The sequence below is a fragment of the Sinocyclocheilus rhinocerous genome, unplaced genomic scaffold (assembly GCF_001515625.1).
Source record: "Sinocyclocheilus rhinocerous isolate Xijiao unplaced genomic scaffold, SAMN03320098_v1.1 scaffold499, whole genome shotgun sequence".
Classification (NCBI taxonomy): Eukaryota; Metazoa; Chordata; class Actinopteri; order Cypriniformes; family Cyprinidae; genus Sinocyclocheilus; species Sinocyclocheilus rhinocerous.
Window position 1 is genome coordinate 631,894 of NW_015637156.1, and position 13,024 is coordinate 644,917.

At 39.1% G+C, this 13,024-nt stretch overlaps 1 protein-coding gene across 1 annotated transcript in view; it reads left to right on the forward strand.

Moving 5' to 3' along the window:
• LOC107748730 (potassium voltage-gated channel subfamily H member 8-like) overlaps nucleotides 1–13,024 on the forward strand; it is a 53,847-nt gene that overhangs the window by 17,454 nt on the left and 23,369 nt on the right. The window contains exons 4-7 of the mRNA XM_016563676.1: nucleotides 3,330–3,460; nucleotides 3,558–3,792; nucleotides 5,440–5,597; nucleotides 11,703–11,855. Of these exons, the coding sequence (XP_016419162.1) occupies nucleotides 3,330–3,460; nucleotides 3,558–3,792; nucleotides 5,440–5,597; nucleotides 11,703–11,855 (677 nt within the window). The remainder of the gene's footprint in view (nucleotides 1–3,329; nucleotides 3,461–3,557; nucleotides 3,793–5,439; nucleotides 5,598–11,702; nucleotides 11,856–13,024) is intronic.

Below are 13,024 nucleotides of genomic sequence, written 5' to 3' on the forward strand. Positions count from 1 at the left end.
AAGATTAGATGTTTGTCATTGGTGCTCAGGATCTGCAAATCATTCGCCATCGTCCTATCAGACATTTCTCCTTACTCTGTGTATGTGGTAAGTGAACTTTCATGTACTGTAATGCAACAGGCTTCCGCTAGCAAGCGGCTAAACTTTTAGTGGCTCCGTATAACGCGTTATTTGTTTCATGCTTCGGACACACCCCTAACCCCGCCCCCCGATGTCATAGTCCATCACGATGTTTCACTGTAGACATCGTCAGATGCCAATTTGGTAGACATCGCCCAACCCTAGTAGCCCTGGAGTAGGTGGAGAAGGTCCTTGCCTGGAACACGCAAGCAAAAGTACCTTAAAGTGAAGGTTTGCTCGCCGGAGCTTAACCTTGTTGCAAATGTCTGTGTCTTTTGCCTCTCTGGGCTAGAGACTCAGAACTTGGTCAATCCACTTTGTCTCTCTAGGATGGAGACTCAGGATGTGCTGCATCTGTTGTTGTCTCGCTAGGCGAAGGCTCTAAACGTAGAATATCTCTCTACTCACAGGCTGGAGGCTCAGAACTCAGTCGTATCTGTTGCTGCCTGACAAGTAGTGGGCCGCAGGCTCCGAACCGGTATCTGTTACAGTCTCTCTGGACGAAAGACTCAGAACGGGTTGTTTCTGTTGCTGTCCCTTCCCTTGCAGGACTGAGACTCAGAATGGGTATCTGTTGCAGTCTCGCTGGACGAAAGACTCAGAACGGAGGTTGATCTGTTAGTGTCCTTTCCGTGACAGGACTCAGACTCAGAACTTGTTGATCTGTTAGTGTCCCTTCCTTCGCAGGACTCAGACTCAGAACGGAGGTATCGGTTGCCGTCCCCTGTAATGTCTGTGTCTTTTGCCTCTCTGGGCTAGAGACTCAGAACTTGGTCAATCCACTTTGTCTCTCTAGGATGGAGACTCAGGATGTGCTGCATCTGTTGTTGTCTCGCTAGGCGAAGGCTCTAAACGTAGAATATCTCTCTACTCACAGGCTGGAGGCTCAGAACTCAGTCGTATCTGTTGCTGCCTGACAAGTAGTGGGCCGCAGGCTCCGAACCGGTATCTGTTACAGTCTCTCTGGACGAAAGACTCAGAACGGGTTGTTTCTGTTGCTGTCCCTTCCCTTGCAGGACTGAGACTCAGAATGGGTATCTGTTGCAGTCTCGCTGGACGAAAGACTCAGAACGGAGGTTGATCTGTTAGTGTCCTTTCCGTGACAGGACTCAGACTCAGAACTTGTTGATCTGTTAGTGTCCCTTCCTTCGCAGGACTCAGACTCAGAACGGAGGTATCGGTTGCCGTCCCCTGTAGTGGGCCGCAGGCTCCGAACTGTTGTGTCTGTTGCTGCCTTCCCTGAAACAGGCCGGAGACTCAGAACAAGGAGTGTCTTTTGGGAAGAGTACCTTTATCCCTTTCCGATGAGGAGGAGATTGCAATCTGGCGCTTCTCCATTTCCGTGCTGTGATTGGCTGTTTCCATCGGAGCGGGGGGACACGGTGTGGCCCACCCTTCTTTCCTCCTGTTGAACTTATTTGCATAGTCCAAACACACATTTAGAAAAGTGTCACTAAAGCTTTACCAATGCATTATTTACTTACCAAACCACAACCAGAATATCTTTGGCAATGATACAAACACATTAAGTCCAAACATGATGGAAGAAGATCGAACTGTCACGCATGCATTCATTTGTCCATTAACAGCTGAGTTTGTATAAGATGTTGCACTACACGTCGCTGTCACTGAAAATACTTATTTCTCTGAATAAGTATAAGATGTGTTGTAGTTTGCATCAGTTTAAGGTTTGAGAACATAGTTATGAATGTATTTGGATGGACCTGTGATCTCTCTTTGTTTCACCCACTGCTGCTGCGTACAGAGGTCCTAAGGAATTTTTATGGCAGTCACAGGCCAAAACCTTAGGAATCAGTCTGTTGGTGGGTGAAGGGCAGAAACTGCATTTTGACCAATGAGAAGTCCTGTCCTTCCCAGGCTTTGTACCAAAGGTCTTCTTCTTGCCCTCGAAGAGGTGTCTGGCTGTTGTCCTGGCATCTTTATCTGATGGTGTTGGACAGTTTGCTTATGTTAGTCCACCAAGATCCAATCAAAATGTAGCAAACCTTTATCCACTATTGTGGTCAGAGAGGGGCACCACCATAAACTGGGCCCTGGAATGTGCTGTCCACTACAATTAGAAAAGAAAATGCATGCAAAATATAAACATGTATTCATTCTTATTTCCTCCAAAGTGTTTTTAGTGGAGATTGAAGTATTGTTCATTGAGCTCGCCATACTTTTAGCTACTTTATTTTCAGCAATTTGGCAGCCAAGTTTCAGGTTTTCTGTTTGAAGGTTGGGTTGTTCAGGTTATAGTAATCCATAGTGTTTTTTGTTTTGTTTTGATATGTTTTGTTATTTTCAGCAGCAAAGTTTTAGATTTTCAGATGAGGTTTGGCTTCTTAAAACAATCTATGCTAAAACACTTCTGTACTTTGGAAATGCATCAACACAGGAAAGAAACCTGCATTTGTTAAACCATTTCATGTGGACTTACATCTCCAGTCTAGGATGTCCTCTTATCTAACTGGTTTAGTTCAAGACCTCAAAGACTAAATCAAATGAACCTACTGCAGTATTTAGCAGTCACTCGATCAGCTGAAACAGATGTGTTCAACATGGGAATGAGAACATTCTGGCAGCAGAGCCCCAACTAGCGGAAAGCACTGGTGTAAAGCAGGTCACCAGCAGAAAGGAAGTTATTCTTGTGTCACATCAGCTTTTGTGTAACAGCAGTATGGAGGGCAATAGAAGAAAAACAGGCCACTTTGAATAAAACCGCCCTCAATGCATGGAAGTAATGATGAAAAGGCTTTTTCTTCGCAAAGCAACAAAAACCACTCTCTGAATTATACACTTTCATCCAAACCAATGCAATTATTTTTCTGTGTACAACATTTTTGGAGCAGGAATTCAAGATGTTAGGGGATGTTGGCTTAGAAGTTTTCATAGTTACTTGGCCATGTATCTTGCTTGCTATTTCAAGTATCGTACCAATACCAGCTCTAGTCAATATAATGCTGCAAAGCTTGAGTTATTCCGGTGTTTTTTTATTTTATTAATTTTGCTTATTTTATTTTAAAATAAGTAAAAAGAAATGCAAAAACATGATATACAACAACCTCAGTACCACAGGAATTTGCTTACTGTGTCCTCTGGTGTTGGTGTCTTTATGAATTAATGGAATTTATTTTGTTTTTGTTTCTTGATGGATTGTATCCAACATTGCCATTGACTTTCATAACAACAGTCCAACCTTTCCTCAGAGTGCCGCCGCGAGAAGGTCAAGGGCGGGTCTCCGTTTGGCTCCACGCGGCTGCGATCTAGCACAGTTCTCTACCATATTTCAGGACACCTGCATAACCGTCAAAAACAAAGTAAAATCAAACTTAACAAGGTGAGACCATTCAAATACTAAGGGAAGAGAAAAATACAGAAACTGAAAGACAAAACAGAACCAGTGACTTTACCAGAATTGTTCTCGCTCTTTCTAGAATGTTTTTGGTGATCCACCTGCTCTTCCTGAATATAAAGTCGCTGATGCCAAGAAGTCCAAGTTCATTCTTCTTCACTTCAGCACCTTCAAAGCGGGCTGGGATTGGCTGATCCTTCTGGCTACATTCTATGTCGCTGTGACGGTGCCGTATAACGTTTGTTTTATTGGTGATCAGGACTTGACACGTAGCACCACTGTCACTGACATTGCCGTCGAGATTCTTTTCATCATTGGTAAGAGAATCCAGTTTTGATCTTTGACATTATATTTAATCGGTCAATTACGTAGTATGTTTTTCACTGTGAGCCTGATTATGATTTATGACATTATCTTTGTTCTATCACATGTATGTCTTTACACATGATTATAATCAGGTCTTTAAATTGATTTCAGGCTCTTTGACATCTTCCATTAACCCTCTGTGGTACAGCGCTGCCACAGGGCAACATATCATTCTCCTTTAGTTTCCTGCTATTTAGAAAAAAATGTAATTGCATTGCAGGAATTAAAAGGGCAATTTTTACAGAAACAAATAATATTCTTTAAGACGTTTGACATTTGAGTTTCTCTCCATGACTGATCCTGAACTATTTCAAGAAACACACATGCTGTGCTCCTCAAATTGCACTATTATTTCTTTTTCCTGCATCTTTGTTAAGATTAGCTTAAATGGATCATAACCGTCAAAAACAAAGTAAAATCAAACTTAACAAGGTGAGACCATTCAAATACTAAGGGAAGAGAAAAATACAGAAACTGAAAGACAAAACAGAACCAGTGACTTTACCAGAATTGTTCTCGCTCTTTCTAGAATGTTTTTGGTGATCCACCTGCTCTTCCTGAATATAAAGTCGCTGATGCCAAGAAGTCCAAATTCATTCTTCTCCACTTCAGCACCTTCAAGGCAGGCTGGGATTGGCTGATCCTTCTGGCTACATTCTATGTCGCTGTGACGGTGCCGTATAACGTTTGTTTTATTGGTGATCAGGACTTGACACGTAGCACCACTGTCACTGACATTGCCGTCGAGATTCTTTTCATCATTGGTAAGAGAATCCAGTTTTGATCTTTGACATTATATTTAATCGGTCAATTACGTAGTATGTTTTTCACTGTGAGCCTGATTATGATTTATGACATTATCTTTGTTCTATCACATGTATGTCTTTACACATGATTATAATCAGGTCTTTAAATTGATTTCAGGCTCTTTGACATCTTCCATTAACCCTCTGTGGTACAGCGCTGCCACAGGGCAACATATCATTCTCCTTTAGTTTCCTGCTATTTAGAAAAAAATGTAATTGCATTGCAGGAATTAAAAGGGCAATTTTTACAGAAACAAATAATATTCTTTAAGACGTTTGACATTTGAGTTTCTCTCCATGACTGATCCTGAACTATTTCAAGAAACACACATGCTGTGCTCCTCAAATTGTGCTTCTATTTATATTGCCTGCATCTTTGATTTTTGAGCTTAAATAGATGTTTCTGTTGACAGATCGTTCACAATTTAAGAGTAAAGGATGTTGATCCCATGTGATTTAAATATGAATGAAACATATGTTACTGATTTCAGTTTAGTGTAATACAATAGCAGGATGACCTATAATGTATTTTAACACTGTTCCTGAACTTTGGTTTGGCTTTGTGACCCTGATAATGCCTCTATTTAGAACGCCCGGTGTTCAGATTTGGTGACAGCGCATGAATTTTTAATTTTCCTATTGTTAGTCTGCGATAACAGCCCGCTTGATATTTAGCTAGCAGAAAAGCATTTTTGCTGTTATAAATGCTTCAGTGGACACACTGTCATTCATTGAGATTATGCTGATGGAGTACTTTGTAAAGACGCTGACTCTACTCTGTTGCTTCACCAGATATCGTGTTCAGTTTCCGCACTACGTACGTGAGTAAGTCGGGGCAGGTGATCTTCGATGCGCGGCTGATCTGCATCCATTACATGACCACCTGGTTCATCATCGACCTGGTTGCCGCTCTGCCCTTTGATCTCCTTTACGCTTTCAAAGTCAGCGTGGTGAGTAAAATTAAAAAATATGTAATGAATGTATCAGGAAAAAAAATCTGTGTGAAGTTCTGGGAACATGTTTTCACAGCTTTCAAATGCATTTTGAATTTATTACATTTGCATGATTTTGCAGAAAAAGCAGATCCACACATAATCTGTGCCTGCAGAAAATATATATATATAATTATATATTACAGATATATTATATATATAATATATCTGTATATATATATAATTAATGTTTTTAAGATTACTTTTGTTGCCATCTAACACTTACTTAAAGGGGTCATATGATGCTGCTAAAAAGAACATTATTTTGTGTATTTGGTGTAATGAAATGTGTTTATGCGGTTTAAAGTTAAAAAAACACATTATTTTCCACATACTGTACATTATTGTTTCTCCTCTATGCCCCGCCTTTTTGAAACGCGTCGATTTTTACAAAGCTCATCGGTCTGAATCTAAATTAAAAATAGTAAAAATTAGCAAGAACAATTAAATATATAAAACATCAGCCAATATACAGTGGTGGCCAAAATTATTAGAACACTAGTATTTTCACCAGCTAAAAATGGTTTTAAGTCAGTTATTTCTATCTTTTGCTGTAGTGTGTCAATAGGAAATATTAGTTTACATTTCCAAACATTAATTTTGCTATTAATTGTAATAATCCAGTGAGATTTTTGTACTTGTGTAAAAATGCTGTAAAATGAGGATGCTGTCAAAAATAATGTCATGATGAATAGATTTTTTTTAATCAGTTAACTTTTATTAACTAAATTAAATCAACATTTGGTGTGACCAGCCATTGCGTTCAAAGCAGCTTTTTCTCTAGGTGCACTTGCGCATTGTTTTTCAGGTAGCATTGCAGGTAGGTCTCTTGAAGCATCTTGGAGACGTTGTCACAGTTCTTCTCAGTTTGTTCTGTTTCTTCATGTCATTCCATCCAGACAGACTGGATGATGAAGAGATCAGATCTCTGTGTGGAGCACTGGCTGTTGTCAGACTCCTTGTGCAAACAAAAATCTCACTGGATTATTACAATTAATTGCAAAATGAATGTTTGGAAATGTAGCAAAAGAAAGAAATAACTGACTTGAAACCATTTTTAGATGGTGAAAATACTAGTCTTCTAATAATTTTGGCCACCACTGTATACCCAGTGTCAGTTTTTTTTTTAATACATATTTTTGCAACATTTCCATAATGTTTTATTTGTTATATGGAATTATGATGTATTTGCAACCAAGTTTTTTTCAAAGGTACAATTTGCTGAATGATCAGTTTTGGTAATCTGATCTGTAAACTTCATGTCATGTTATGGTTGTTTTTTTTAATAGATTATTGTGGTTTTAAAACATTGGTACTGTAAAGTAGCCTAGCTTCTACCTAAATGCAATGCTGTGAAAGCATCTTGCTAGATGCACTTGCTAGAAAGAGTGAATCTGTAACACAAACAGTAGGTCATGGTTTTCTATAGGCTTAGATCTCTGCCACAATTCTGTGCGCGAAAGATCATATTTTGTGCGCACAAAGGTGCATTTTGCACGCGCGCGATCTGAGTTTTGTGGAGAAAATGTTCGTTTCACAAAGAAAAAAGTATTTTGAGCGCACGAAAATCAATTTTGCATTTAAAATAAGTTTTTGGATGTGTGCAGACCTTCTCTTTTGCGCGTGCAACGTTTGCTGACCCACTGAGCATTTTTTCTGTCCAATGGTTATGTATTAACTTTGCAATTTCTAGTATTGTATTAGTTTTTAATATTTCTCAATATCAACATAATAATTATGCATGCACTGTATTTCCCCTCTTCTGCTGTCGAGGTAATGCAAGGAATGTTGTGATTGGTTGTCAAGGCAGCCAATCAGAATTTAGCAGCCTTGTCTCTGATTGGCTGGAATTATGGCATATTGTAACGCTGGGTTGTGTTGAGCAAGCGAGCTGTTGGCATTTAGAGAGCACTGAGGGCAGGCATCAAGGGAGCAAGCTAGTGAAACATTGCACGCGCAAATGAGAAGGTCTGCACACATCCAAAAACTTATTTTAAATGCAAAATGGATTTTCGTGCGCTCAAAATACTTTTTCAAAACATTTTCTCCACAAAACTCAGTTCACGCGCGTGCAAAACGCACTTTTTCAGAATTGTGGCAGAGATGTAATCCCATAGTTTTCAGGAATGCATGAACTGATAAAATGTATGCCTTGAATTCAATGCAAGATGAAAGTGTCTGCCAAATATGTAAATGTATAATAGTAAATTACTTTCAGTGCATTTTACCATGTTGAAATCCATTTATTGTAGAAGAGCTTCCTCTGATTAACAGCAGAAAATGCAAAAAACCTGGGCCTGCTTGGACAGACATGCCTAGTCTCTGACTTTCTGACATTTCTTTTTTAGCCCCTCCAGCACTGTATTTAGCTCAGTGATTTGTTTTGCACTTCCTTCCTTAATTGTAAAACTAAATATTGAGCCGCAGCTGGGTGACACTGAGTGGATGGACCGTGAAGTCCTTTTGATGACATCATGGATGTAGAACTTTTAATGAGTGATCCTGGGTTCGGGTACAAATAAAGATGTATAACAGGCTCTAAAATTGGCTGACACTGCCTCTGACGACTCCTCTACAAAAGCAAGGGTCACGGGCTCCTGGTTTTAATTCACAGAAAAAGACAGTCAGCTTTTCTGGCCAATCCAGACTGGCGGAATCGATCAGTGCCACTTGGACACACACACACTTACAGTGATGACACATGCAGTAATGAAACCCTGCATCCCTCTGTACGGCAACACACAACGAAAGAGCGCTTGAAATCCACTGAGGCTTATTAAGAGAGGAAGAGTGAAATGCAGTGGACTCTACTTGAGTGTTTCTGTAATACAGACCTTGTTGTCTCTGAGATGTTCCCTTAAATCTGCTCCAATTACAGATTGCACCTCTGCTCCTCTGGTATCCCTTCACAACTGCCCTTCAGCTGCACTACACACACACACACACTCAGGTTTGTTTTTGTGAAAAGTGGGGACATCCCATAGGCGTAATGGTTTTTATACTGTACAGACCGTATATTCTATTGCCCTACACCAACCCTACCCCTAAACCTACCCCTCACAGGAAACTGTGCTATTTCAGATTTTCAATACACTCCATTCTGTGTGATTTATATGCGTTTTGAAAAGTGGGGACATGGGGTAATGTCCTGAAAAGTCACCTTCTCCTTGTAATACCTGTCATACCCTTGTCATTATACAAATTTATGTCCTCATTTGTCACAAAAACGCGCGCACACACACACACACACAGAAACATCAAAAGTGAAGAATGATGTTTCTTTTATTTTACTCTCCTCTGTTTTCCTCTCGATTTCCTTTTCGTGTTTGATTCCTGTTGCTTTCCCCAGTCCTTTCCTCTTTGATTTTTTTTCCTGGCCAATTTCCATTCCTTTTCATTTCCTCTTCCAATTTTCTTTTTCTTTCCTCTCATTTCCTCTTTCTATTTCCTTTACCTATCATACCCAATTTCCATTCTTTTACTCTTAACTTTTCTTTATACTCATTTCTTCTTCTTTATTTTTGCATATACTGGCCAATTTCCTTTCCTTTCCTTTCTTTTCCTTTTCTTTTCCTTGCTTATTTTTTTCCTGGCCAATTTCCATTCCTTTTCCTTCCTCGTTTTATTTTTTTCTTCCCTCTCCTTTCTTCTTTCGATTTCCTTTTTCTATCATGGCTAATTCCTTTCCTTTAATTTTCCTTTCCTCTTCTATCCTCTTTTTTCCATTTTCCTTTCCTTTCCCACATCCATTCCCTTACTTATCCTCTCCTGGCCATTTGCCATTGAGTTTCCTTTTCCTCTTATTTCCTTTTCCTAGCCAATTTCTATTCATTTACTTTTCTTTTCCTGTCATTTTATTCTCTTTCACTTTCCCTGTCCTCGTCCAATTCCATTTCATTTGTTTTCCTTTCTTTTTATTCTTTCCTCTCTTTATCCTTTCCTCCCCTTTCCTTTCTTTTTTATTCCTTTCAATTCCGTTCCTTTTACTCTCTGTCATTCCCCTTTCCCTCCTGTCACTTCCTTTCCCTCTTCAGCCACCTAAACATTGTGAGCAGTATGAGTGTATTAGTTGGTAATACACATTGACACATTAGCACATAAAGCTCAGTATATGAACCCCTGCCGTGGCCTTACCCTATCCACCTCCATTTTCACCCTCCTTATCTAATTTTTAACCAGCTGTTAAGTTCAGCCTTTTTGTTTCTCCAGTGACATTAATGTTCATTGGGTTTGCTTCTGAGACCATGATCTCCTGATGTTTATTAATATTTGATTGTCAAGTGAAAGATTGTGGCCATTACAGCGTGGATTATTATTTAATGCTGCAGGGACGTGAAGGCTTGGTTCTTATAGGGTTTGTCTGTCTGATTATAATAAGAGAGGCTGTGATGAATATTGCTGACTAGTTACTGCCTGAAGGTCTAGACAAACTGATCTAATAGCAGTGTGTGCGCATCTGTTACTGACCTGGTAGTGTGCATGTGTGAAAGTTCGTGTTCAGGTTAATACAAAGTGTTATTTTTATGTATGTAGTCATAATGAGTCTACAGTTATGGAATATATATGGGCTATTTAAAACTCTCTCACTTGCTCATTTACTTTAAACCTGCTTTAATACATAAAACATTACACATAAAAGGAATTTATTCCTTCACCCTGCTGAATATATAGAATAACATGTCTGCAGGGTCTACATTAACTTTCTGAATATATATTTTGGATTTACACTTTTTATGTTACTGTGAATTTACTGATAAATTAATAAGAAATACTGATGAACTGCATGCACTTACAGTACTGCATAAATTGAGTTCCTAGTACTTACATGTCACTATCATTGATGATGTATTGATTACTATTAGTAAGGTAATGTAATGTAAACATGGGCACGGAAAAATAAAATGTTTAATATATTTTGCTGATCATGAAATTCTATTTTACATTATCTTTAGAAAAATGTTTTGTCCATATAAAATTGGGATATTTTTTCTTGCTTTGTGACAAATTCGGTCGTATTTTAGAGCCATTAGCTTTGTCCAGCACTCACCAAAATGTGAAGATGTGATTTTGCTCCCCATATTTTCATTTTGGTGTCACTGCAATGAGTCCTAGGAGAAAACAAATCTCCTAAATAAACCTCTGATGGTAAATTTTGTATTGATGTAAACATTGTTAAAAATATGCACGTTTTGACACATGTAAACATTTTATATATATTTGAATTGCTTGCATCATTTACATTATCAGCAGTCAGACTATTGTTTTTAGAATTAAAATTAAACCATGGAATGTTTTGGCTGGTATCTCTGTTTTATTTATGTCTGTTTTAAACCCTGAATGATACATTTGACTGTTCTTTGCCAGTTTGACAGTGATGGAGAACACAGTCCTCCAGACCTCCAGAAAAGAGGAAGATAATGATTGTTATACTGAAAAACACACATACTTAGGCATTCTGCTTTGTTCTCTGTTGTTTGTATGTTTTTATTATTCATATCCATGAGCTGCAGTCAATTTCTTTGTGGTTTATTATCTTGTTTATTAGTGGGCGGTTTATTTCCTTTCACCTGAGAAAATGTGGTTCTGCATGACTGAGACGGAGAGAAGAAGAGAGAAAAGATGTTTTATACCACCATAATTGGCCCAAATGTTTCTCAGTCTAATGATGATCTCTTAAATATTTGAATCCCAGTTGTCTCAGAGCTAGTACCTGCATGCTACACCATTATTCAAGACATCCATGACCTCTAAACATCTGCTAAGAGATGTTTTTGTTTGTTTTATTGTACATTTTCCCTCTGTATTTATTTGCTAAAAGTACAATTATATGAATATGGTTTTGACTTGATGGTTATACTGTACAGTACCATTGCAGTAATTTAGCAAAGATTTATTGATGGAATCTAAGGACTTCCATCCTGTTGTGTTAATTAGGTTTGAACTGATTTGGATTTACTGCACTCATTTAACATGACAGGCACGTGCCCTTCACAAACCTCAAATGCACTTGCATACAGAGCAAATCCTCAACAGTTAATGTGTTTCCCCTTTCCCCTCTGCCAGGTGTCAGTGGTCCATCTGCTAAAGACCGTACGCCTGCTGAGGCTCCTGCGTCTGCTGCAGAAGATGGACCGCTACTCCCAGCACAGTACGGTGGTGCTGAAGGGTATCAGGCGCACCGGCCATTGCTCTCGTGGTCACCCACCGGCTTCCTCTGTTTTCTCAAACAGATCCAGGAAGGCTTCGGGGTCATCCTGAGCCCCCATCTTGTTCAGCAGCAGGTGGGGAGCCGGGGTCTGCTTCGTGGCGGCTTCTGCCCGAACCTCCCGTTCCATCCAGCTATGCAACCTCTCGCGGGAGCACACAAAATTGACTTATTGACTCACAGACAGAATGTGAGATAAAACCTAGGCTTGTAGAAAAACATGCTTCTACCTGCATTTTAGCAAAACCTCCTATACATACAATTCCCTGCAGTTTCCAGCTGAAATGAACACTAGTAGCAGTAAAACACCAACATAGGCTCCTTGCGCAGTACTGTTTTAACACTTTTACCATGGAACATGTTTTATAAACAAAAGCACATTTTATTTTTGCATGACACAACAGGTGCAATATGTACAGTATGTCTTTTCTGACATAGTAAACTTGCTCGGTAGCTCACCTGATACAGCACTGCACTTGCGCTCAGATATGTGTCCTGTGAAACACTAGTCACAATGTTAAATAAAAGCACAGAGACTTGCAGAAGCAAGCTACAATGGTGTTGAGGATTCAACCAATGTGCTTTTAACTTACTGTAACAAAGTCAATAACTTGAGAAGGAAGAGGACGGGGTCGGCTTGACTGCTGCTGGGGTTTTTATTCAGCTTCAAACAGCCCTCTGTCCGATGCGTCAGTCTGCAACAAGAAGGGGAGAGAAAAGTCAGGAGAATATAAGAGCGGCCCGCTGGAGGTGTGTGTGTGTGTGTGTGTGTTTGCTGAAAGGTTGAAGTTTAGGAGATATTTTTAGATATATTTGGAGGTAGAACAAATTCGGATTATCATTAGGATCCAAAAACTGGAGGCTGTATGTGTCTGCTGCTTATTTAGAAACCAAAAACAAGGCTGAATCCCTTTTAGTTTGTACAAGAGAAAAAAAATTTAGACATTTGTAGAAAATACATGTGTACAGTGGGTACGGAAAGTATTCAGACCGCCTTAAATTTTTCACTCTTTGTTATATTGCAGCCATTTGCTAAAATCATTTAAGTTAATTTTTTTTCCTCATTAATGTACACACAGCACCCCATATTGACAGAAAAACACAGAATTGTTGACATTTTTGCAGATTTATTAAAAAAGAAAAACTGAAACATCACATGGTCCTAAGTATTCAGACCCAT